This window comes from Solea senegalensis, linkage group LG11 (genome assembly GCF_019176455.1).
Source record: "Solea senegalensis isolate Sse05_10M linkage group LG11, IFAPA_SoseM_1, whole genome shotgun sequence".
NCBI lineage: Eukaryota > Metazoa > Chordata > Actinopteri > Pleuronectiformes > Soleidae > Solea > Solea senegalensis.
In genome coordinates this window covers 6,375,160-6,399,918 of record NC_058031.1, presented here as the reverse complement: position 1 = coordinate 6,399,918, position 24,759 = coordinate 6,375,160, and the positions used below count along the sequence as shown (strand labels likewise).

General features: G+C 40.8%; 2 protein-coding genes across 4 annotated transcripts; both read left to right on the top strand.

Moving 5' to 3' along the window:
- The first annotated feature begins 1,040 nt into the window (after window positions 1–1,040).
- On the top strand, window positions 1,041–8,750 carry LOC122777765 (calcium-independent phospholipase A2-gamma-like). Of its 3 annotated transcripts, XM_044039219.1 has the most exons (10): window positions 1,041–1,185; window positions 1,431–1,547; window positions 2,017–3,455; window positions 4,067–4,219; window positions 4,290–4,447; window positions 5,813–5,907; window positions 5,993–6,164; window positions 6,336–6,393; window positions 6,819–7,013; window positions 7,445–8,750. In XM_044039219.1, exons 3-10 carry the CDS (start codon window positions 2,118–2,120, stop codon window positions 7,901–7,903), a joined length of 2,628 nt encoding a protein of 875 aa, XP_043895154.1. In that variant the 5' UTR covers window positions 1,041–1,185; window positions 1,431–1,547; window positions 2,017–2,117; the 3' UTR covers window positions 7,904–8,750. The 3 variants fall into 3 exon arrangements, with proteins under 3 accessions (XP_043895154.1, XP_043895153.1, XP_043895152.1); XM_044039218.1 differs by lacking the exon at window positions 1,431–1,547; XM_044039217.1 differs by having other exon boundaries at window positions 1,431–3,455.
- Window positions 8,751–11,548: 2,798 nt separating this feature from the next.
- On the top strand, window positions 11,549–23,810 carry nfascb (neurofascin homolog (chicken) b). Its single transcript, XM_044039197.1, has 27 exons — window positions 11,549–11,585; window positions 12,006–12,149; window positions 12,249–12,354; window positions 12,467–12,657; window positions 13,662–13,784; window positions 13,857–14,075; window positions 14,894–15,005; window positions 15,140–15,327; window positions 15,411–15,542; window positions 15,632–15,775; window positions 16,246–16,357; window positions 16,446–16,609; window positions 16,687–16,834; window positions 16,930–17,054; window positions 17,140–17,241; window positions 17,334–17,531; window positions 19,620–19,690; window positions 19,782–20,004; window positions 20,524–20,639; window positions 20,874–21,084; window positions 21,198–21,320; window positions 21,604–21,777; window positions 21,867–21,998; window positions 22,197–22,266; window positions 22,641–22,652; window positions 22,792–22,827; window positions 22,983–23,810. The coding sequence occupies exons 2-27, from the start codon at window positions 12,065–12,067 to the stop codon at window positions 23,212–23,214; spliced, it is 3,549 nt and encodes a 1,182-aa protein (XP_043895132.1). The 5' UTR covers window positions 11,549–11,585; window positions 12,006–12,064; the 3' UTR covers window positions 23,215–23,810.
- The last annotated feature ends 949 nt before the right edge of the window (window positions 23,811–24,759 follow it).

Here is a 24,759-nt window from a genome sequence, read left to right as displayed (position 1 = left end):
GTCTACTTGTGAAGCATCCATAACACATGTAGGCTAAATCTGATGAAGCCATGTACTTCGTCAGCCATGTACTTCATCAGCTGAACATTCAGTATGTATGTAAGTTTTCTTTGTTTTCGGGTGACGAGTCACATATTTGATTTAACAAATATGATCTCTATCGCTGTTTCTGAGAATCACATGAGCCTCCCTTGGTAGCGTGAGCATGTTTCATCAACATTGCAAGTGGTTAAAAGGTTATGATATGTCTATGTCACGCCAATGTTTATGGTGTACACGGGGGTGTCAAACTCAAATGACCTTGGGGCCAATGAGCATCGAGTCTGATCCAGAGAAAAAAAGTGGCAGGTGGGCAATAGAAGACATTCATGATGACATTAGACAGAATTTCAAAGTAAAAGTGCTTGTTTTGATATAAAATGGTGTATACTTCACAATAAAAACATATATAAAACAGCTTTAATGCTGAGTGTAATAACAAAGCAATAACTACAACTGAATATCTTCTTACTGTTGTGAAAACATTGCTAGCAAATATATTTAGTCTTATATTCTGTCTATATTCTATCACCTTGCAGGCAGCTGTGCCTCTGCACAGTGGTGGGCGGGCCGTATGTAATCGATGGGAGGACCGCATGTGGCCCATGGGCCGCCAGTTTGACACTGGCAAGGCACAAGCCACATACATTTACCAGAGTACTGATATAAAATCAATGCTTTCCATAATCAGTCATATTTAAAATAATTAATTTTACTAAATAATATCAACCATACATGCCAGTGTATTGTATTTTTCTGATTTGTAAAAACTGTGCATCACAGCACTGTCTCTTAAGAATGCAGTTTTGTTCCTGTGTGTGTTAAAGTGCAGCTATGGAAGAAGCAGCTAACAGGAAACTGAGACCTTTAAAAACCTCCCTAATTTTAGATCTGCACTTCCACTGTGCAGTCAGCAGAGGCAGCACGTGACCTCAAGCCTGTGTGGACAGGGCATTGGTTAAACTGACCCACCCCCCTGTTCTGCTCAGCCAGTAAGACTTCAACTCCTGCACCACTGAACTATCAGGTGTCAAAACACAGGACAAACATTGCTTCTGAAAATGTGTTATGAGTTATTTTTAAGGACTGAAAATCGTTCGAAGGAAGAGCAATTCTGAAGAAAGGAAACTGGGTGTGATGTTCCAGGTAAATCTTCACCGTATGTTTAATCAGATATGTTCTCTCAAGGTTAGCAGAGTGATAGTGAGTGAGTAAGCTGCTTAAGTTCATGACCTTCCTCTGCTTACGAGGAAAACAACCATAGTAGATCTTTGACTGATAGATCTGTGTCTTTCAACTCAGCAACTCAGGCCAATGCTGTGTTCTCAAATGAATACTTAGACATTTATAGACAGTGTGTTTATAACCTGAGCTTTCTTGTTATGTTCCAGAGGAGACACAGAAGGAAGCGGCGGCTTTGTTATTGAGGTCAATGTGGATCATGATCTTAGTAGAAAGCATGCACACTCCGGTTACAGGCAATAAGTTCAAAGGAGTGACCTTAAATGGTAATACATATTTGTCCAACCCTTGTTTTGTATAAATCAACATATTTAAGGTAATAATAGGTAATATAATACTAATAATACTAGATGTGGTGTTGTCATGAATAACAGATATTTATAATGGACATGTTTGGTCTGTTGGTTAGTCCTTTCCTTGGTCCAGACTCATGTGGATTATTTGAAATGTGTTGTTTATTAACAAACTTTATTCTTTATTAAAACATTATGCTCCTAGTCTTAAATATTTGGTTGATAGTAAATCACTATAATAACTATGTTTTCCTGACATTTCCATCATAGGGGCAAAGTTAAATACCAAAGAATATATCTACCTTCTTTAGCACTACTTAGCAAGAAGGTACATATTACACTTCTTAAACATCAACATGCAGGCATACATGTTGAAGCACTCTACAAGCTTTTATTGTGGCTATAAGCCTATGTGTTTAGTCTTTTGTGTGTGTTCTTCCAGATTCTTGAAGGCTATGCTGCGATGACCTGTACCAGACTTACTGGTGACTTGTGGACTTTTACTGCAGCTGTCTACATCAGCTTCACTACCTCAGTGGCAACATGTGTCCAACATATGTGAACAGGACTTTACGGTTATACTGCAAAATCAGGTACCTCATGAGCCTTCTCAGAAAGCACCCTCGTCTGACCAAAGACGGATGTTCGCTGCTGTCGCCTTCTCTTTGTCACACGTATACGAGAAAAGACACTTTTAAAGGTTTAATTCACAGGTCTGATATCAGTTCCATTTCTCATCTCTACCTCAGAGATTTTAAACAGGGAGTGAAACATCTCCAGGTTGTCCGACTTTACTCGTCCTCTAAAAAAGATGTGCTCAAACCTGAACCTCCCATTGGTATTTTGGAGGAAGCCGAGAATGGGTTTCACTGGAATTCACTGGGACGCATTGGTCAATCATTTAACCAACTGTCCAGACACATTAACAATTATTTCAAGAATAAGGACGATGTAGCTGAAAATGCCCGTCTTGTTGTCACAACTCCAGAATATCTTGTGAGGTTGCAGAGGCATAGTCAAAGCCAAATAGTAGCCAGAGAGAAAAGCATATCTGAGGGCAAAAGCACTCCACATGTTCACAAATGCAAAGATCGACAAGAGAGCTCACTAACAAGACTTTCAACCCTGCAATTATTTCACATTAGCTCTTTGGCAACCACATTTGGCGAGAGCTACAATTATGTTGCTAATCACATCAACTCAGTCTTTTCCAAGAGCTTCTTACTGCAGGAGGATGTGCAAACAATGTCTTCCACCAGAGGGACACAGAGAAGGGAGAAAAGACAGACTTGTAGTATGGACTCCAAAGATGCCAAAAGGCCCCAAGTCAAATTGAATGCTGAACAGGGAACTGTGGAATCTGGTGATCTCTCCAGTAGCTGGGAGGAAGGCTACCTTCATTTTGCAAGGCACATCAACAAATACTTTGGTGCCAAGGTTACTGATGAAGTTCAGAACAAAAGTGTGCAACGTCCTGTGGAAAAGAATAGCATTTCCAACTCATCAACACAATCTACCTCACAAACTCACGGTGCTATGCCACAACTGAAACAAAAAGACTCCGAAACTGAAGGCCTTTTCCACAGCAGCCATAGTACTACTAACTTTGGGGAGAATTATCTCCAAATGGCCAGGCACATCAATCAGTATTTCAAGGGCAAAAGTGTACCAGATGAGGACAATGACAGAAATGTCATAACAATGCAGCCTGTGTCTGCTACCTCTGAGAGAATCAAGACTGTTACCTTCATGGACTGCCTCCGACAGCCAACGAGTGCCATTCCTGACTTGCTTGGTGCTTATCTTAATATGGGCCTCTTGACCCAGAGTAGTAAACCGAGAACTGCCATGACCCCAACCGAGGCAATCGTGAATAAAAAGGTGAGTGGAGGTCACATTGATCTGTATTTGAGAATCTGAAAACATTAAAACAGAATACTATTTCCCTGGCATGGCTTATTTGTCTATCTAATTCTAAATTCCCAAATCAGGAAGACTTTGATACTTCCGCCGATATTAAATCATGTCTGTTAATCCCTCACCCTACAGGATCATTTTACCAGATAATCTGTTCAAATAAGCCTAAAATCGGAAGGCACCCACAATTGTCGGAAGGGCCAGATCGCAGCCAAAATCTGGCCACTTATCCTCTAGTGTGGGGCGGGCTTAAGTAAAGCTAGACGGCCACCAACAGTTTGGAGTATAACAGAAAACACGAAATGAATTCTACTGCGCCAAAAATCCAATAAATGCTTCTCGATCCTGTGCTGCCAGTGTATACTCAAACGCACCCTTAAGTCAGGTCAATCAGTATTGCTTGATGTTTGGATGAATAGTGTAAGGGTCAACAGAGGCAGACTAATTCCAAAAACAAAAAAATCTCCAAGAGTTACACATTGCAGCTTTAACTACTGCTTTTAAGACCTACACAATGTTAAGAGAAGCGATAACAAACAGAACAAAAGGTAATGTTTGTTTGTATATGCGCTCAGCTTGTCTTGAGTAGGAGGAAGGCGGAGGAAATCACTCATGGGTTGATTGGCAGTCTGAGACAGGCTTCGTCTCCAGGAGCTCTGGTCGCCTGTGTGGAGACACTCAATGAACACCTTATCCGTCATCCCTCATGCAAAGCTTTGATGTGGCAGGTCTGTCTGCGGCGACATTTTACAAACAGATTCCCCCCCCGAGAGACCTTAACGATGTTTTTGCTTCCAGGATAAAACTGCAGGCACACTGTTGAAAAAGCGGCGAAGCTACAGAGATGACCAAGAGCTCCAGAGTGCCTTAAGAGAAACTCTGGCCCTAATTGGCTACGTGGATCCAGTAAAAGGCTTTGGCATCAGAGTACTCTCAATCGATGGTGGTGGAACAAGGTAAAATTACAAAAAAAGTTGTTTTCATTCTGTGCTATAATCTGCTTTAATTATTTTCTAAATTACTTGCTTATATTTTTTACCTTTAATGTCTGAAAATTGAATTGAGAAAATGAATCTTATTTTGTCTGTATAGTACAAAGTAAAAGCAGGTGATACTGAATATTTCATGTCTTTACTCAAAGATTTGAGCACTACAAAAAGCAGTTTTAGAATATAATGTTCCTTAAAATGAAGAAAATCAGGCCCAAAAGTGGAAAAATCTGGACAAAATGTAAAGCAAAGTACTTCTGTCACATTAGAGGGATCTTCCTTTGCTTAAGATAAGCAGATTTTTTTAAATAGTATACCTTAGAATTTCTTATATTTCCACACACCAATCAATTTTGTCTGTATTCAACACATAAACACCAGTAAGTTAATTTTATTTTTCTTACAATAAGATTGTTTTTCAGAGAAAGGAGTCTTATTTTACTTTCTGGAAAATCAATTTTTGCTGTAAAATTGTCACCAAACTGGGTCAAGGAGGAAGGACTCAAATGCAAAACCCCACAAGAGAGTTAAATCAATGTCAGTATACAGAGATCAAAAACAGGCCAGCAAAGGTTTCTAAACGGCAAAAGGCAGTAGGCAAAATCGACATGTGAATTTGGGTCATAAACACTAGCACAGACACAGATGAACTGGCAGGGAAGGAGTGCAAGGGAAGGGTTTTATATACACAGACAATTGGGCACAGGTGAAAGTCATTGGGGCGGGGCAGACGCTGATTACAGGCAGGAAACCCAGGAGAACAGGAAGTGAAGCTACCTGAAACAAGACAAGACTTTAGTGCACAAAGACAAAACTAAAAAAAATGAATCAAAACATGAATAAAAACAAAAACCTCCAGAGCTGGATGTCACAGAAATAGTAGTGGAGGAAGCGCTCAGCACCTAAAATCTACAGCACTATATCTGTGTACATTTTGGCATCAAATTAAACTGCGTTAAAGCATTCAGCATGCAGAATGACCCATCGCAGAGTAATGTATAGGGTTATAGTTATTAATGTGTGCAACATATTAATTATCTCGTGAAATTAATTAAGCCTTGTCTTAAGATATTATAACATTAATCAGAGTAACTTTAGTAACTTAGTAAATATTATTTTTACTGTGCCAGCCAGAAACCTGAACATGAAATACTCTCTGTATGTATATATATATATATACATATATATAAATATATATGTATATATATACATATATACATATAGGTATACACATATATCTATATAGATAGATAGATATAGCTACATATACATGTTTATACTCATGATGTGTTTATTCTTGTTGATACTGTTTTGTCTGTGTCTCTGTTGCAGAGGTGTGGTGCCCCTGCATGTGTTAAAGCTACTGGAGAACGAGACGGGCAAAAAGATCCACCAGCTGTTTGACTACATCTGTGGAGTGAGCACAGGTGACAAAGGGACAGTTAAAAATAACAAAATGTGCATGTATTCCCAGCCCCTGTGTATTCCCAACAGTGCATGTGTTTGTTGAAGGTGCTGCTCTGGCCTTCATGCTGGGTCTGGCCCGTTTCTCTCTGGAGGAGTGCGCTGACATGTATCGGCGGTTTGGCTCCGAAGTGTTTCGTCAGAACCCGCTGGTTGGCACCATGAAGATGGGCTGGAGTCACTCGTACTATAACACTGAGACATGGGAAACGATATTACGGTATATGTTTAAACAACACTATACGTATATATATATATATATATATATATATATATATATATATATATATATATATATATATATACATATATATATATATACACATACTGTACAATATATGACCCCTTTATAATCAGCTCTGGCTGAAAGTTCTGTTTCTATTCTGTTTAGAGAGAAGATAGGAAATAAAGTGCTTATTAAAACAGCCAGGGATCAACTGAGTCCCAAGGTAAGAACATTGCTGTGAGCAATTCATTCTGTGATCAAATTTACCATAAGAGCAGGGGACTCTCAATCACAGAAGAGTTTCTTCTAGATAAAATAAATACAAATTTAACATTACCTTCAAGCAAAATGAGAACATTTGAAATATGAACAAATTGGTGTGATCTCGGGACAAAAACATGTACACAGAACACAGACCTGTACGACAGCTGCTGCGGTGCATTATGGGATTTGTTGTATGATATAATTGGATCTTGGTCCAAATGTGGTCCACGGGCCTTGAGTTTGACATGCATTAGATCACAGCACTAATGCAACTTGATTATTGACGTAACAGCTGCTGTAGTACAAGTCTGCCCCCACTGGTTATATTACTCATAGCAACAGTTAGCACAGGTTTAACTGTCTGTATTGCTGGGATCTGCTCAGGTTTCTGCAGTGAGTGCAGTGGTAAACTGGGGCACCAGTCCAAAGGCCTTCGTCTTCCGCAACTACAACCACAAGCCAGGCTCTCTCAGCCGATACGCAGGAGGCTCAGGCTACCAGATGTGGCAGGCGGTGAGAGCATCATCTGCCGCACCGGGATACTTCCAGGAGTTCCCACTGCAAAGTGATATACACCAGGTAGAAAACTAGTCATATACCATTAATTGGTTGTTTTGTGTGAGAGTGCAACAGATGGTGTATATTATACATCCAGTATGGGAAGGAGGTTAAACCTTACAGTTCACTTTTCACAATTAACTTATTCTTCTTATTCTTATTCTTATTATTAGAAGTACAAATTTTTCATTCACTGCCTTAAAAAGAACAATAATATCAAGGAAAGAAAAATGTATTAAAACATAATCCAAGATGTGCAAACATTCAAGAACTGTCACCTGCTCTGCCAGAGAATGTTAGCTACTTCCTTCCTTTTAAAATAAAAATGTAGTTGTTTCTTCTTGTAAATTTTTATTTTGTAAAGACACTTATGTTTTCTATATGTTTATAATAGACAATTGACAAACTTCGTCTCCATTCAGTTGTAGATTTATTTAAGTGTCTCTTCTTAGGATGGAGGTATTCTCCTGAACAACCCATGTGCCTTGGCTGTCCACGAGAGCCGCCTGCTGTGGCCCGACCAGCCCTTCCAGTGTGTGTTGTCCCTTGGCACGGGTCGCTATGACAACGCTAAGAGGAGTCCTGCCACCTCCACAAGCCTGAGGGCCAAGATCAGCAACCTGATATGCAGCGCCACAGACACCGAAGGGGTCCACACGCTATTGGACGACCTGCTCGCCTCAGACGTCTACTTCCGCTTCAACCCCATGCTGAGTGCCGTGGTTTCCCTGGACGAGAGCCGCCCGGGGGCCCTGGACCAGCTACAGTGGGACACTCAGACTTACCTGGAGAGAAATAGGCCCAAACTGGCTCGGCTCTGTTTGGTGCTCGGGGCAGAACGGTCAGCTGTGAGAAGAACTAAAGACTGGATGAGTGAGAGGGTGTGGGAGATGAAGCAGAGATGGTTGTGAGTATGTGTAAGAGCCCGTCTACAGAAGTGAGACTTCCTTTCCCACACGTGTCAGGGAACTATGGTTTTGCATACCATGTTTATGTTGTATGCCTCCACTTCAAAATCTGAATTTTAAGGCTACAAAAACCTCAAGATTTTCATTTTCAAGCAACTATATACTTGCACATACTGTTCATTTTTGTTAGTATATAATTTCCGCAATAGTTCCTCCTAAATTTTACATATTTGACCTTTAAAATCTGACTTAAACTATCAACTTTTGTGTTTTTGTGTTACATAAAACGAGATTCATGATGTGTCTGCAAACATGGTACCATGTCAAATTCAAATTCAATTCAAATAAAAAAAAAAAGGCTTCATTGGCATGGGAAACATATGTTTACATTGCCAAAGCAGATATGACATACACAAATAAAAATAAATAAACACATTTACATATATTTACAGATTATTTACACAAGTGAAGTGCTTTATTTTTGAATTCATTTACTCTCTAGATGAGTAGTGCTATTTGAATTGCATAATCTTCCAGACGGACAAAGAAGCCATGCAGTTGCTGAATATTCTGTCCAAATTGATCAAGAAAGTTATTTCTTTCAGTTATTTTGTTAAGATTTCTGTTACTTAACCACTCCCTGACGCGTGTTGTCAACAAGTTAACATGTTGTTTTGTTGTTTTCTTGACATCCGCAGAGCTCGGCTACACACATTCATAAAACAAGCACTCTCATGCACTTTGTTTTGAAAAGGTTTTGAATTATTGTGCTCTGAAATGTGCATTTCTGTTGTTAACTGTGATATAATACAATATGCATAACTTCACAGTGTTTCTGTGTAAAATCTTATGTGAATACAAAAAAATAAATGAATATATATTGCTACTTGTTTCCTTGTGATTTAAAAAAAAACCAAACCTGAAATATAAATCATGTTGGTGTTGGCAAATTATTTATCAATGAGGGAGAAGCCACGCAGTCATGTGTCTGGACGCCGTGCCCTCGTTGTCCACAATAGACTGACTTTGTTCCAGACAGAATCAGCTTTGTTAGGGAGAGAGTGCGTTCGTGCCAGCCAGAGTGAAGATACAAGGTCAGAAACCCCCCCCAACACCCCTCCACCCCCAGCCCCCTTTTAGCACAATGAAAATTCAACAACATACAGTACATTAAAGAGAAAAAGAAGGACAAAATAACTCTCATGCAAACTGTACTTTACTGTATCTCACACTATCATCACCAACTGGTGCGCACAGTGTCACGTTAGCTCACTTCAGCTCTGCTGTCTTGTCACAGCGGTGATGACGTGATATTTGTGTATGGATTTACACAATGGATTTATTATAACAGGCACTTAGCTCCTGTTTACCGAGCGTGAGAACCAGGGCTCCAGACAGACATCCTGAAGAGCCACACTGTTATCTCGTCCATCACCTGTTTTAAGATGGTGGCACCACCGAAAACAGATGACGCTTTTGTGGATCCTTTGTGATACTGGATGAGTCCAAAGCAGGAGTCCAGGGTTCAGTGCGACAAGAGGAGACAAGAAAACAGTTGAAGGTAAGGAAGTCACTCTCACTGTACTTTATTTATCGATGTTCTTGGACGAAAGAAAAGCACTACAGCGTGTCAACACACCACAGAGATGAGCATCAATGGAATGGAGACGTCTTAAGTGTGTCACCGTCCGAGCTGAGAAGTGGGATGGGTCTATTTACCTCATCAGCAGATGAACACAATATATGTAAAGTCATGTTGTTGAGGGTTGTGGTTTGAGTCGAATGTTTTTCAACCACTGTAGGGAAATATGGTTCAGTCATTCTTGTACAAAGTGCAATACACTGATGAAATGATGATTCAAATCTGATCAACATGCTTTGGTTTATCAGACACCTTCCAAACACATGGCTGTGCTTTGAGGATAGTGTCAGCACGTTCACACGCTTTACTGTGGTGAATAATGTAATTCTAATTCATCTAATTCAGTACAATTCTATGTCACTATTTTAATGTTTCACTTTGATCATTTAATTATTAATTAATTTATTTTAAGTAAAGGATCTGAATAACAGCTCTGATTTGAATCACTCTGCTTGATTTTATTAGACAGGAACTAGTTGATGTTTCTCCAGCCTCTTCTTGTGGTTTCCCCGATACAGTGACGTAAAACTGGGGGTGATGATAGGTGCTCTGACTCTGAATGGGCAGCTTGTGTTGTGCGGTTGGACCCCTCCCTCCCACATACCATCTGCTTTTAGCCGAGCCCTGGGCGCACGTGCCAGAGAAGGCCCGCAAGCATAGAGACCTTCTTGTCGTCACCGAGCTGGCTCTGTCGCCTCTCGGCCTCTTCACTGTGCAATCTGGTGCATGGCACTGATCACCGCTCACTGCCTCAGTCCAATGTATGTAGAGAAAAGTGTATCCTGAGAGCCAAGTGGCTCAACATGTCCCGTCTGCTTTTGTCTTCAGTGTGAGACAAGTCAAGTTGTGTTTTCAGAGATCCAGAGCAGATCAAGACCAGAGGGTAGAGAGCATGATACATTTAAACATTCAACCCTCCCACAGCAAGTTTGGTGCTTAGACTTTCACCAGACCGAATTGTTGAGTTTCATTTCATCTGTAGGTATCAACGCCACCTCACTGCACTTTTTCCTCCCCGCCAACAAGCCGTTGTTTGGTCCAGTTTCTGCTGGCCTGTCTATCCATTCATCCCTGTGCAGATGCCTGAAAGCCTACACAGGTCAGAACTCTGCTGACAGCTGTGAGATGGCTTTTGTCTAACACAAACACAGCCTCTCCTGCGTCTTTGGCATTGTCTCATGAAAGGAAAACAGCTCCTTCCGCTGAATGGTAATGATCTTCTCCTCCTCTCAGGAAGGGTATGGCTGAGTGCAGAAGAAAAAACAAAACAGAAAAAAAAAAACAATAAAGAAAAGAAAACATTATGATTTGTGTTTTACACACACACAAAAAATGGGTTTATGGAGGGAAACTGTCTTGTTTTCATTTAAATGTCAGACATTTCCATCCTTGGAATCATGTAAAACTGAGAATGAGCACATGTAAAATTCATAGAGAGAGAAACAAACAATGCTCTTATGCTCTCTCCCCTGGTTCTGTCCAGGCAACAATGAAGCCCACAATTTGATGTCATCAAAACCAACAGGAATGCAAACTGTACAGTGTATGGCTTGTTGTGTGCTCTCATTTGGCCCAGCCTAGTGTACTAAAAATGAATGGCTCACATAGACCAAATCAATGCAAAATAGCCTTCGGTTTGTTTTTCTTTTCAAAATCACACGGAATGCCCTGCGACACTTGAAACTTCAGTTTGTTTATTGTGTGGACAAACTCTGCTTTATGGAAATGGCTTGTTCAGAATTATGAGCCCGTGTGGTCAGACACAGTGAAGTGGTGGCTGAGGCGTAGGTGGTGTATGATGCTCATTCATTATTCATGACGACGGGTGGGCAGAGCGTAAGTGGCAGTGGCTGAAAGAAACTACTGAGGAGGATCAACTCTCCTAGGGTTCTTGACCTGATATTTGAAGGACCCGGAGCATTGATTGATCCACTGCACGGACGAGAATAATTTGCTCCAGGAAAGCCATCGGATTTAGTGATGCACTGTTGATGTCAAAGGCCTGGGGCGGAGGGAGCTCTGATTTGACTCTACATGACAGAGGTGGGAGCTCACTTTTTGTTTGGATCACACTAACGCGACTAATGGTTCTTCTTCAGCAGGAGAGACAATGAAACAATCAAACACTGTAGTTTATCACCTGTTTCTGTGTTTGAGTGTTGGCTCAGAGAATCTGTTCAGTTTGTAAATATGAGAATCGTGAAACATAACTATGTACTTACTTACACATACTTTCATTCAGAGCAATGGTCTTCACTTTATGCAACTGCATTTACTTGGCAGCTACAATTACTTTTATAAACAAGTTACCAACCTTCATGTCCCCTCTGAATTTAACAGTGAACTAATTTAACATCTGCCTGACATAAAAGACATATAATTCACTTTTTCCTCCTTATCATTGAGTACAATTTGTCCTGGACTTTAACATTGTAGATAGATGTCCTCACGTTCTCTTTATAGATCAGAAGAACAGGAGAACTGGAGCTCAAAGATCTTGCTGGATTAAATGAACTGTAAAGATGGGTAAACTGGTCATACCAGTGCTGCTGCTGCCACTGCTGCTCCTGTGGCAGAGTGTTTGGTCTTTGGACATCCCTTTGGAAGGTGAGGCAGAAACTTAACGTTCTGTTGTAAGCTTGTGTGTTGTTGTCGTGGACTGCTTACTTTTCCTTAAATATACTAAGCTGATGTATTCCTCTGCAGTCAAACAACCTCCAACCATTATCAAGCAGTCAATGAAGGACCATATTGTTGACCCCAAAGACACGATGGTCATAGAGTGTGAAGCCAAAGGAAACCCTCATCCTATGTGAGAGCTGGCACAATCCACTGAATTGTTCTCTTAAAGCTGACGTCATCATGTGCCAACAACACCACTGATTTACACTCCTTTTTTTCTTTTTTTTTTAACAATGATGAAGATTCTCATGGAGGCGCAACGGGAAGTACTTCAACGTGGCGCGTGACTCTCAGGTCTCGATGCGCAGGCGCTCGGGGACGCTGGACATTTATGCCTGGAACAATCCAGAACAATACGAGGCTGAGTATCAGTGCATCGCTTCCAATGAGTTTGGGTCTGCGTACTCCAACATGATCAGACTACGACTGTACAGTAAGGTCATAATGTACACGCATAGACCGCTCACATTTTTACAGGGATATCAAACACATCCAGTGTACTGGCCCCAAGCTTGAATAAATGGGACGGTTGTGTCAGGAAATCTCCACCAAATCAAATATGAGGATCACTGAAAACAAAGCATCTGCAAGACATTGGAAGTTGAATTGATTTTGCAGTAGTGGGTCATCTTCTGTGTAACCATCAAATATGGGGACAATGCATGACCGAACTAAGAATGTGCTTGACCCAAACCTTGTTTAACAAAGATCTGACTTTGATGAAAGGTTTTCCTTCAGGTTATTCAGGTCACAGGCAATAATCTTTACACCAATAGTCATTTTCGGTCTGTTTTAGCTCAAAACGCATTTGTTCCCATGGCAATAAACCAAACTAACAAAATAAGAGAGACACATGGAGACAAACGGATAGAAGATAACCCACTCACACTGGTCTTTAGTGATGTAATTGAAACAATCTTTTATTTTAAATATCCGCTTGAGCTGTAATGACTTTGCTAGTTGAAATACTAGTTGCTGCTGTTTCTACATGTGTTATATGATCTCTCTTTGCAAAACAAACTTCCTCTTTGACGACACTCAAGTTTTTCTAACTCTAATATAGCCTTGCACCTTCATGCACACATCGCTGGGTCAAACAAAAAAGATATAGCCTTGATAGCCTTAATCAACATTGTGTAATCTGAAGCAGTTTAACTAACGCACCTTAAAGACTATCTGCAGCACAGAGAAATAAGCTTAAGTAGTAGCGGTATCAGTTATCAATACAAAAAACATGTGGCAGACTTGTCAGTTAACTTATAAGAAGACACCTCTATGTTTGTGCGGCACCCTGCGAACAATGAACCCAGAATACACAGACTGGTCTCCAAACCTTTTTTGGATCACTGATATAATCCTGGTTTACATTCACTATTATCTATCATATTTATCCACACACTGTTGTCAAACTTCAAATGTAACAAACATTCTGTTTAGGAGCTCCTGTGTGGCCGAGGGAGATTCTGGAGCCTGTGGTTGTCAGTGCCGGGAAGCCTCTGGTCTTGTCCTGTGACCCTCCACCTGGCCCCCCTAAACCTGAGATCTACTGGATGTCCAGCTGTAAGTGTCTCACAAACTACCAATGAGTCGTTGAAGTCCAGGATGAGACACAGTAACTTCTTTCCATCACAGGCACTTACGCGAGACCCTTCAACTGGCCGATTCAGACAGCGTTCCCCACCATACAGCCTGTGCAGCAGGACCGCAGGGTTTCCACGGGAGTCAATGGAGATCTGTACTTCTCCAGTGTCCTTTTTAATGACTCTCGGACTGACTACTGCTGCAATGCTCGTTTTCCCTATAAGAATGTCATCCAGCAGAAGATGCCTGTGGTTGTTAAGGTGCTTACCAGTGAGTATCACTGTAACCTGACCTTATTTATTCACATTTTACATTATATTAATAATGTAATAATAATATAGTAATATGTTCCTAGTAGGGTAATAATATCATGAGAATACCATATATAGTATGGTAATTGTATCACTGTATAACACGGTATGACTAATAGCACTAATAGCATGAGAAATAAGATAGTATTACCATAGTTTTATCTAGGTATTGCAAAATACTATTACCATGTTGGTTTTATGATCTCTTTGGTCACACATTTACAGATGTGTTTACACATATAGCCTGACTGTCATTTAGGTACATTTTAGACAGGATTTAGTTTTTTCACCATCGCAAACAGCATTAAGTATTTTCTTATATGCAATTTCGACCAAAACAATTAAGTAGTATACACGTTTTATGTTATATATCTTATATATATATATAATCTTATATTATCTCATTTCTGACAATGAATCCAGGACACAATGTTGCTAGTTTGTTAAAATGGTGGAGAACAGCTTTAACTGACATATTGTCTGTCTTTTGCATGTTTAAACTTTTGAACTAACTGTTATTACCCATTTTTCATGCATTGTAATGTTTTGTAATAACTATACTAAGAGAACCACAGGCCATTTTATTTCAGACTAAACTCTAATAAGACTTCTCCCCACCCCCTTGAAATAATCTTGTTAATTATGGTGAGTGTCAGGTCTTCCTCAGTTGTCCTCAGTTTTTTCTGAATTAACCATTAATCTACAGTCACAACAGGTTTTGTGGTTACGGTTGAAACATGTGAGTGACTGTTGTGTTGTGGTTGGCTTCCTCCACAGCTCGAACAGTGGCTGAGGCTGCCCCCACCTGGTTGTCTCCCTCAGGCTCATCCAGCTCCATCCTGGTTCTGCTGGGGGAGGAACTGCTCCTGGAGTGCATTGCTGCAGGAGTGTGAGTGTTGACTTCTGTTTTATTTTTAGTACAATATTGCGTACTAAAAACTAAATTTTTCAAACATCAAGTATTCTTCTGACTTCGATTTGATGCAAGTCATCCTGTGTAAAGCCTTGTTTGTCATCATCAAGGCCAACTCCCCATATTACCTGGGCCAAGGATGGTGCAGACCTGGACGTCACGCCACGCATGAAAATAAAGAATTTCAACAAGATGATTCAAATCCCAAAGGCGTCATTTGAAGATGCTGGTGAATACGAGTGCACCGCCACCAATAAGATCAGCTACATTCAGCACACAATAACAGTCAGGGTCAAAGGTGAGACACACATCCGTAAAATATTCAATACTTTATTTTCTTTCTGTACAGTAACACTGACACATCCACACGTGATTTTGTAGCGGCCCCGTTCTGGTTGGAGAAGCCCAACGATTTAGTCTTGGCTCCTGAAGAAAGTGGACGTTTGGTGTGTCGTTCGGACGGAGCTCCTCGTCCCACAGTCACCTGGTTCGTCAATGGGGAACCAGTTGAAAGTAAGTTGTTGGAGATCATGACCAAAGAGCTGTGTGGTATGAATAGTGTTGCATATTGTCCCATGTATTTATTTTTATTTTTTTTACAGGTGATACACCACAGCCTAACAGAAAGGTGTCAGGAGACACACTGAGCTTCCACAGTGTGACCGCAGCAAACACTGGCGTCTACCAGTGCAATGCTTCCAATCAGTATGGATACTTGTTGGCCAACGCTTTGGTCAATGTGCTACGTAGGTTACCACCATGTCTTTCATGATATTTATACAGTACAACAGCCTGGTAGATTTTAAAAGAATGCTAAATTTGTCACCAATGTTTTACTTTAGTCTTATGGCGTGTTTCCACCGGCTCGCCTCGCCTCGGCATGGTTAAGTTGCGTTTCCACTAGTACCTGGTACCAGGTACTTTTTTAGTACCTGCTCTGGCGAGGTTCCAAGCGTGCCGAGTAGGTACTATGCGTGACGTCGGCCACTGATTGGTCAGAGTGCTGTCACAGGAAGAGACGTCCAACACAGAAATTGTGTCGTGCCGAGGCGAGCCAGGACCATAGTGGAAAAGGGCCATTAGTCACAGTTGTAATTGTAACAAAGTACAAATACTTCAAATACAAATAAGTTGTTATGTATTAATCACCACACAACATACGGTACATTACGTTACATATTTAACATATTAATAATAAGACTGTCTTTTCCACTAGATGCAACGCCGCGCATCCTTGCACCCAGGAGCGATTTCATCAAGGTGGTCGAGGGCAGTCGCGCCCTCTTTGATTGCCGTTACTTTGGTTCCCCGGTGCCCGATTTACGATGGTAAGAACAAACTGACACTTAAGATTTAAGAGTAAGATCAGACTGAACAGCTCACTTTGTGTCTGTAAATGCTTATGGTTTCACACAGGTCCAAATACGGTCAGGGAAACCTTGAGGGTAATCGTTTTAAGACCCACAGTAATGGGACACTGGAGATCAAACGCATACGGATAGAAGACCAAGGGACGTATTTGTGCGTCGTGAGCAATGTTGCAGGAAGAGATGAGAGTCAAGTCCGGGTAGAAGTCAAAGGTGAGTGTAACAGTTATTATCATTATGAAACTCTATGAATATACATTTTTACACAAATGTGTCTCCATTCTTCTCAGAGCCCACACTAATTGTCACAAGGCCTCAGAATATGAAAGTGATTCGTGGAAGTAATGTGAAGTTCGAGTGTGGGGGAACAGCAGATGTCACGACTCCTCTCACAACCACGTGGCTGAAAGACAAAAAGCCACTCGGCCTGGGCTGGAGGTTGGTCATTTTCTTTGTCGACACAGAAATATCAACGGTAGTTTATCCAAATTTCAACGCTGTTATGCTCTTGCATGTGTGCGTGTATTTCTCAGAATGTCTCTGGACGAATCAAATCTGCTCATCAATAATGTAAACAGAGGCGATGAGGGCAATTACACCTGTGTCATCAAGAGTGAGCTGGACCAGAAATCGGCCTCGGCGTGGCTCATGGTGATGGGTATGACACACATTGACCATTTCACTTTCATTTCATGACCATATAGTGTGTGGCCTTCTAATTCTTCATGCATCGTCGTGTGTAGACCGCCCAAATCCTCCCACTAATCTGGAGTTGTCGGATCCATATGAGCGCAGCGTAAGACTCAGTTGGGTTCCCGGTGACAGTAACCACAGCCCCATCACAGGTGAGAGCCGAGAAACGCCTTTAGAACAAGGAAAATTTCTACCAAACGGCATTTTTTTAAAAAATGTTTATTTTTGGATCAATCCATTGCAGAGTATTTAGTGCAGTATGATGATGACGACTGGTTGCCAGGGAAGTGGAAGAACCTATCGACACACCCAGGGAACCTCAACTCCGTCTACCTGCATCTGTCACCTTTCACCTACTATGAGTTCAGGGTCATCGCTATAAACGAAATTGGATTAAGTCGCCCCAGTCGCCCGTCCATGCGCTTTCAGTCCAGTGGCGCACGTAAGTTTGATGCACTTTTATTGATCATTAGGAAGCAACATTTGCGGCATCTTCTAAGAGAACACCTCAACATTCTAGGAACAATGATAGTTAGATGATAAAGATGGTTCTGCTCTCAATTCATGGGTGTAAACCATTTCTTATACTATATTAAGGCAACGGTGGATTTGACGTACAGGGTGGTGATGACATGTTTGCTAAAATGCAACAAGTCAGTGTTGACTAAAGGATAAGAGCAGATTTTTGGCAAATGTACAGAGCAGCCTCTCTCCTGCCAAAACCCAACTTTACCATTGTGTTGTTCACTGATGCCTCATTATGAAAATTAAGTTAATATTATGAACTGAACATTAACCACACATGTAGGAAGAGTTTGGCAGACTCATAGGAAATAAAGGGTCCAAATGACTTGTTACAAAGTGCAAAATGTGAACCCTCCGATAGCATAGATGTGTTATGTGCCTGCAAGCTGCTGGCAGTAATGATATATGCTCTCCAGACATTGTAGGCTACTTAACTGATGCAGGATCTGTCAAGAACAAGGTACAAAAAAACGTCAGGCAAAAAAGGCAAGGTCAAAAAGGCAGGCAAGGTTCTCAAGGTGAAGACTGTGGTTAGAGTGCTGGAACGTGAGCTGTGAACATCAACAAACTGGCAGCGAGACAAGACACAGAGGGGAATAAAAGCAGGGCTTGATTGGGGAGTGATTGCACGCAGATGTGGGAGACACAGTCAGGTACCAGGTGCACGCAGACGAGGAAGGGGGCGGGGCAGACAGGAACCTGAAACAGAGACAGGGGTGAGTGATCCCAAAATAAAAGAGGAAGCCAAGACATGGAACATGAAGGGAAAAAACAAAACAAGACACTTAACTGAAGTGACAAATCATAACAGGATCATGTGCAGGGCTTAAAGAAAACATCTCAGCACCAGCACCTAAAGCCCTGTGAAGCACCTAAAGCCCTGTGAAGCACCATGCCTAAAGAAATCACAATGCTGTACCTTGTCAAGAGCAGTTGGAATAAACAAGTTCTCAGTAGAGACCAAAGATCGACTCTTTATGACAAAGTGTTAGAGACAAGAAAAATCTTTTTTTTTGACATGACGAGATTTAAGTCGACATGTCCACATGTGCGTCAGAGAGAGCGACCGCTCCACAGAAGCTGCCACTGAATCCTGCCAGTCTCAGACTGTGATCAGTGATGTCACTGAGGAGAAACTTTACATTGTTGTTATTTCAGTCAAGAAAAGAGTTTCAGCAGGTCAAAATCATGCGTTCACATTCCAGCCATGTCTGACACTGACTGTCTGGCTTCAGTGGCAGCTTCTGTTTGGAGCGGTCGCTCTCACTGATGGACATGTCGATATGAAATGCCCTAGTACTCTGAAATGCCCTAGTACTCTGTCGTGAATGTTCCACTGTGTTGAATGAATTCAAATGCACAATGACCCTAGGTGTTAGAGCCATACTTACCTGAAGGCCACAGTAGGTGGCGCTCTGCACTGTGCAGGAAGGTGTTAAACAGAGCAACAGGTAATTACTCGGAAGGTGTGCTGCTGACTGGGGAAGCACACAGTTTTTTGACTTAATATAGTGACTTGTTCTTAAAATAAAACAACAAAACTAACCTAAGCCACTTGAGGGGGCTGCTGTACTGGTACTCGTCGCGGCCGCCGCCGTCTGTTTGGATTAATAAATGTTGGTGATTGCATATGACGCTCATGTGTGTAAATTCATTCATTGGATCCGGAAGACGACGCGTCAACTACTACGAGTACCAGTACAGCAGCCCCCTCAAGTGGCTTAGGTTCATTTTGTTGTTTTATTTTAAGAACAAGTCACTGTACGAGGTGTATAACTGGTTATTATACCCACTAAGTTAAGTTGTTTGGCTGTTACTAACTTTAGTAATTCATTGTACAAATGGTAGATATAATGGTGAAAGCCTTTATACATTAGTATTTATCATACCCACATGAGAGGAGAGTGCTATTGCTCTTCTCATCCAACAACCAAACATGTACCACCAAATCACACAGTTTTCTCTTCCATCTAGTCATCATGCATTGCTTTTTTTTTCTGCACAGCCCCAGATGCCATCCCAAAGAATCTAAAGGGCGTGGGAACATGGAGGAATAATATGGAGATCAGTTGGGAGGTAAAACAGATTTTTCTGCTGAATATTTCCATCGTTATAAAAAAAAAAAAACAGTACCAGTGAATTCTAACTCTGTGAACTGCTCTTTCAGCCTCTGACCTGGAGAGAGTGGAATGGGCCACACCTGAAGTATCTGGTGTGGTGGAGAAGAAGAGATTCTCGAGAGGAATGGAAGAACGCCACCACTAAATGGCTGAGATATTACATATATGATGCCGATACATTCACTCCCTATGAGTTAAAAGTCCAGGCTGTCAATGACTTTGGGTTGGGTCCAGAGTCTCCTGTGGTCATTGGTTACTCTGGGGAAGACCGTAAGTACCTATATGTAATATAGATGTAATAAATGTTGATATAGTGATGAGTCACAATATTTTTACAGTTATTTTACAATGTCTCCTAAGGTGATGGGAAATGATAATTTGGGCTGAGGAATCAGGTTCCTGCTTTTTTTTCCTACATTTTATTTTTCTGTGTCTAGATTTGTGTGTGAATGGCTGTACATTTAAACACAGAAAACATATGTGTACTGCTGCAAAATGTAATGATTTATGAAGTTTTACTAAGGGATATTATTAATTTAATACTGGACATTTTAAAAAGTTGTGTTTTATTCTGTAGTTTTTAATAAGAAGCTGTTCTGTCTATCAGTCAATTGTATTAAGTCAGTCAGAAAGCAACGCAGACACTGCTTCTGTTTCCTGATCTGCTGTAGTCTGATTATAAATCTACAGGAAGTCATGAATGGAACCAGATATGGTTTGAGGTCTTATTATTATTTCATATCTCCTACCTTTCATGGTTGACTTGTGGTTGGCTCTGTTTTCCCAAAGGTCCTTTAACTGCACCTCTGAACTTGAGAGTGTCCGACATCGAGAGCTCTCAGGTGACGGTGCAGTGGGACCCAGTGACACGTGAAACTATCATGGGAGAAATAAAAGAATACAAGGTGTGTGTATTATGACTTTAATATGGAATCACAAAATTATGTTTGGGGGTGGGTTAGTAGACTATTTTATTATAAATTGTATATATTGTCATTTGTTTTCACTCCTTAAAACCTTCTCTTTTCCTTAACAGTAGTGTGAACTTGATGTTCCTTGACCGCTGAAATTTACCAGTGCACAGTTTTACTGGGCTGCAGAAGAATAAAATACTGAGCGTGATGCTTCTCATCTCTTAGGTTTACTACTGGCGGGACAGCAGCCAGCTGAGGTGGCACAGAGTGAACAGAGCAATGAAGTCCAAAGTATTTGCAGATACTGGTCCAGAGCCATCTGGAGTCGTAACTGAGCTCTTCCCCTACAGCAACTACAAGATGTACATCGTGGTGACAAACAATCGTTACGAAGGGCCGCCCAGCAATAACATACACTTCTCCACGCCTGAAGGAGGTCAGGCATCACCTAATGTTACGACGTGGAACTTTGGAGGAAAAAGCAAATCATTAATAATGTCTTTTCCCACAGCGTACGTTAATCATCTCCTGCTGTGTTTTTGTCTGTAGTCCCATCTGCTCCCAGTTCCTTCAGGATCCAACAGAGACATCTGGACATTATTTATGTCGACTGGGACCTGCCGGCAGAACCCAACGGTATCATCACTGGATATTCCCTCAAGTACCAGACAGGTACACCGACTGACCCATCCCCTGATACACCACAATATCTCTAGGGAAGATGTCCTTGAAGATGCAGCAAAGCTGGAAATGGTTGCTGCGTTTTATCACTCGGAGCTTAAAGTAATACTGGCCGACATAGCACATAATACAGCACTTAAATATACCAGAGGGTAATGCATACTTGTGAAGGCTCTGCACTGAGCCAGTGAGGTACTTAATTGTGCACTTGTGTGCACTCAAGCAGCATCAAGAGTTCTCTTGGGCCACTGATATTTCTTAAATCTCGCCACAGTGAATACCACCAGGGGGGAGGAGCTGCGAGTCGAGGAGTTCCCTCCAAATGTAACAAGCTTCTCAGTCCGCCGGTATGACCGCTACACTCGATACAGATTCTCAGTGGCGGCACGGACACAGGTCGGAATAGGGGATTGGCATACGGAGGAGTCTCCCCACTACACCACAGAAAGTAATTCACTCCTTACTACATTTGTCAACATCTTTGTGGTGTGTGTGTTTGTGTGTGTTCATGATGACTTGGATGATGTTTGTTTTCAGTATATGCTCAGGACCAGGTGGACATTACCACACAGGGGTGGTTCATCGGGATCATGTGTGCTGTGGCTCTCATTGTGCTCATACTTCTAATAGTCTGCTTCATCAAGAGGAGCCGAGGAGGGAAATATCCAGGTACATGGTGATCAAAATTTAATATTTGTGATAAAACTTAGTCTGTGAGCCGGACTAAAATAAAATAAAAGGAGGTTTGATGACCCCCCCCAGTCTTGGACTCTGTACTGAACCATTAATTATGGAAATAAGAGGCAGATTATTCAGTGATAAAAAGAATCAACTTTTGTTCTAATGAGGAATTTGCTTCACTTTCAGTGCGGGAAAAAAAGGACATTTCATTGGAGCTAGTGGATGACAAAGACCAAGAGGGATCCTTTGATTATCGGTAAGAATACAAGCAAACAGCTGGTGGAAAATGAACAAAGGAAATGAACAAAAACACACTGACACTGTACATTTTGGTTCATACAACCAATCTATGTTTTTTCTAGAAGTTTCTGCTAAATGATCACAACAGTATGACAATAATAGCACTTAATCAGACATAAGAAAGTTGAATCATGTAGAATGTGTATGTTATACCAGTGTGCATGGGGTTAAATGAAATGAAATACCAATGACATGACCTTACAAATCTGATCATACTTATGCTACATTATTCTATTTTTTTTTCTTTGTGTGTGTGTGTGTCTGTATTGACCTTTTTTACCCAAACCCTTGAACCAAAACCCACGTTCCTTATGCACCGAACCACTCAAGGTCTCTTGAAAGGTACGAAAAGACTAAAATGTTGACACCTTTGACACCACTGAACAACTACTGTACAATCCTACACCATTAAATCACGAAATAACACATAATCAAATGGAAAATGATCCATCCTCTCATGCAATGATCTGATGTGTTTTAGGATAGCACGTGTGACCACTTTGCCCTACCCTCGGAGGTATGTACACGTATATGGTAAATGTATCACTGCCAAGTAACACCTGGGTACTTCTCTTCACAGTTTGCAGGATCAATATATATATATATATATATATATATATCACTATATATATATGTATATATATATCTCAAAAATTGTGCATTGTTTCATAGGGAGGAAGAGAGAGGACTTCAGCGAGGCCAGCCGTCCATGGAGGCAATGATGAAGCCGTCAGACAGCGACGACAGTCTGGTGGATTACGGTGAAGGAGGTGAGATACCATTCAATGAGGACGGCTCATTTATTGGCCAGTACACAGGAACCAGGAGGGATGTCAGAGATCTGGACTTTGGCGGAAGTCTGGAGCTTCACTCTCCGATGAATGCTATCTACTCCATGGCATGAAGCTGAAAACAAACAAAAAAAAACTGGAACTGCCCGACACAGCTTTTGTGCATTTTCAGAAAAAAAGGGGAAACTTAAAATGGAAGTTTTTCCATTTTGTCTTGTAAATACATACAAATACGTTGTCGATGCACACACACACACACACACACACCTACACATACCATATTGTTGAACTATGGAGCAACACTGGCTGCAATATTGAAAGCGACAGAAATGGACCAGTTTATCATGTTGATAAAAGACGTTGCAAGGAGCCACTGAACCTCGTTATTGCAGCTTCCTTTGTGTCTACTAATTTATGTACTGAGACTGTGTTTCGTAATGAAAAAAAAGGGTCACGCCTTCACCATGAGGTCAGCTGATATCTAGTGTCAGCCTTCAGTAACTTGGTGTATGAAAAGTCTAGTCTATCTATTTTTCAAATGGAGGTCATAATGCCCAGCAGCCTTAAATCAGCTATAGAATCTGACAGAATGGAGATTTATTGGAGAATTATTAATCTTTACATAACAATTTTTGTTTATTTGATCATTCATATCAAGTATGTGTTACCAGAGTTATGCCCTAGTGTAAATAAATATTTATTTCTACCTTATTTGATGTGATTCTTTATAGTGGACTTATCTAACAGAATTGGCTCGCTGTTCTTGTAAAAATCAAACTTAGAAACAGTTGTTAAGTGCAAGAACTGGGACATTTTAATTGTGTAAATAATGTGAAAGCACACATAAATGCAGCACCTGCTGTATTTTGCTCTTTACTATGAAACTATAACATCTGCATACATCCTTCAACCCGGTCAGTTGAAATACATAAATAAAAAGTAACGTGTCAGAGAAAGCTTAACCTGGTTTCGAGGATGAGAATGACGACCAATCTGTCAATCATACACAGAACCACTCTGTAGGTAACTAGGTAACTAGGTAACTTAAATACAAAATGCAGTAATAAAACCTAAATGATGTCTAACTCACACAAGGTTTGTTTTCGCATGGTCAGTGACACGGTGTGCAGAGAGATGTGTGTAGTTTTCCAGAAGAGGATTAGAGCAGATCTTTACACCAGTGCTTTTCAGACCATCTACCAGTGAAGAGGCAAACAGAAGTCCAACGTGAGACAGAGGGACATCCAGCTACTTTTTAAAACACACCTGCTCTAATGTCATGGATTTACAAATGTCAAAATCTGGGTACAGGACAAACAATAGTACATTTCTGAGGAAAGTCTAAAAGAGTCTAAAATAACCAATATATTGTTTCTCTAACATAAATAAACAGTATGTTATATAAAGATCCCATATCACATATGACCATGAATCATTCAAAGCAAGACATTTTACAGTTAAAAAGGTCAACTCTTTCTATATTAGCCCCCCTTTCACTGATTCTTGAAATGTATGTTCTTAATGTTTTATTAACTAATATGAATATATACTTATTTATTTGCAATAAGTTAAGTTATGTATGGCTTGACTGATTTATCTTTTTGATTCAAACAGTGATATATTTTTGCATTTGTTAAATGTGATATTTGTTTTTTTGT

What these genes read in the sequence shown, in the direction of transcription:
- LOC122777765 (XM_044039218.1), top strand. Translation starts at nt 2,118, where the DNA reads ATGTGTCCAACATATGTGAACAGGACTTTACGGTTATACTGCAAAATC. An exon ending in ATCGATGGTGGTGGAACAAG is followed by an intron (nt 4,448 to 5,812) that starts GTAAAATTACAA and finishes TCTCTGTTGCAG; the next exon opens with AGGTGTGGTGCCCCTGCATG. An exon ending in CATCTGTGGAGTGAGCACAG is followed by an intron (nt 5,908 to 5,992) that starts GTGACAAAGGGA and finishes TGTTTGTTGAAG; the next exon opens with GTGCTGCTCTGGCCTTCATG.
- nfascb (XM_044039197.1), top strand. Translation starts at nt 12,065, where the DNA reads ATGGGTAAACTGGTCATACCAGTGCTGCTGCTGCCACTGCTGCTCCTG. An exon ending in GATCTACTGGATGTCCAGCT is followed by an intron (nt 13,785 to 13,856) that starts GTAAGTGTCTCA and finishes TTTCCATCACAG; the next exon opens with GCACTTACGCGAGACCCTTC. An exon ending in GGCGTGGCTCATGGTGATGG is followed by an intron (nt 17,055 to 17,139) that starts GTATGACACACA and finishes CGTCGTGTGTAG; the next exon opens with ACCGCCCAAATCCTCCCACT.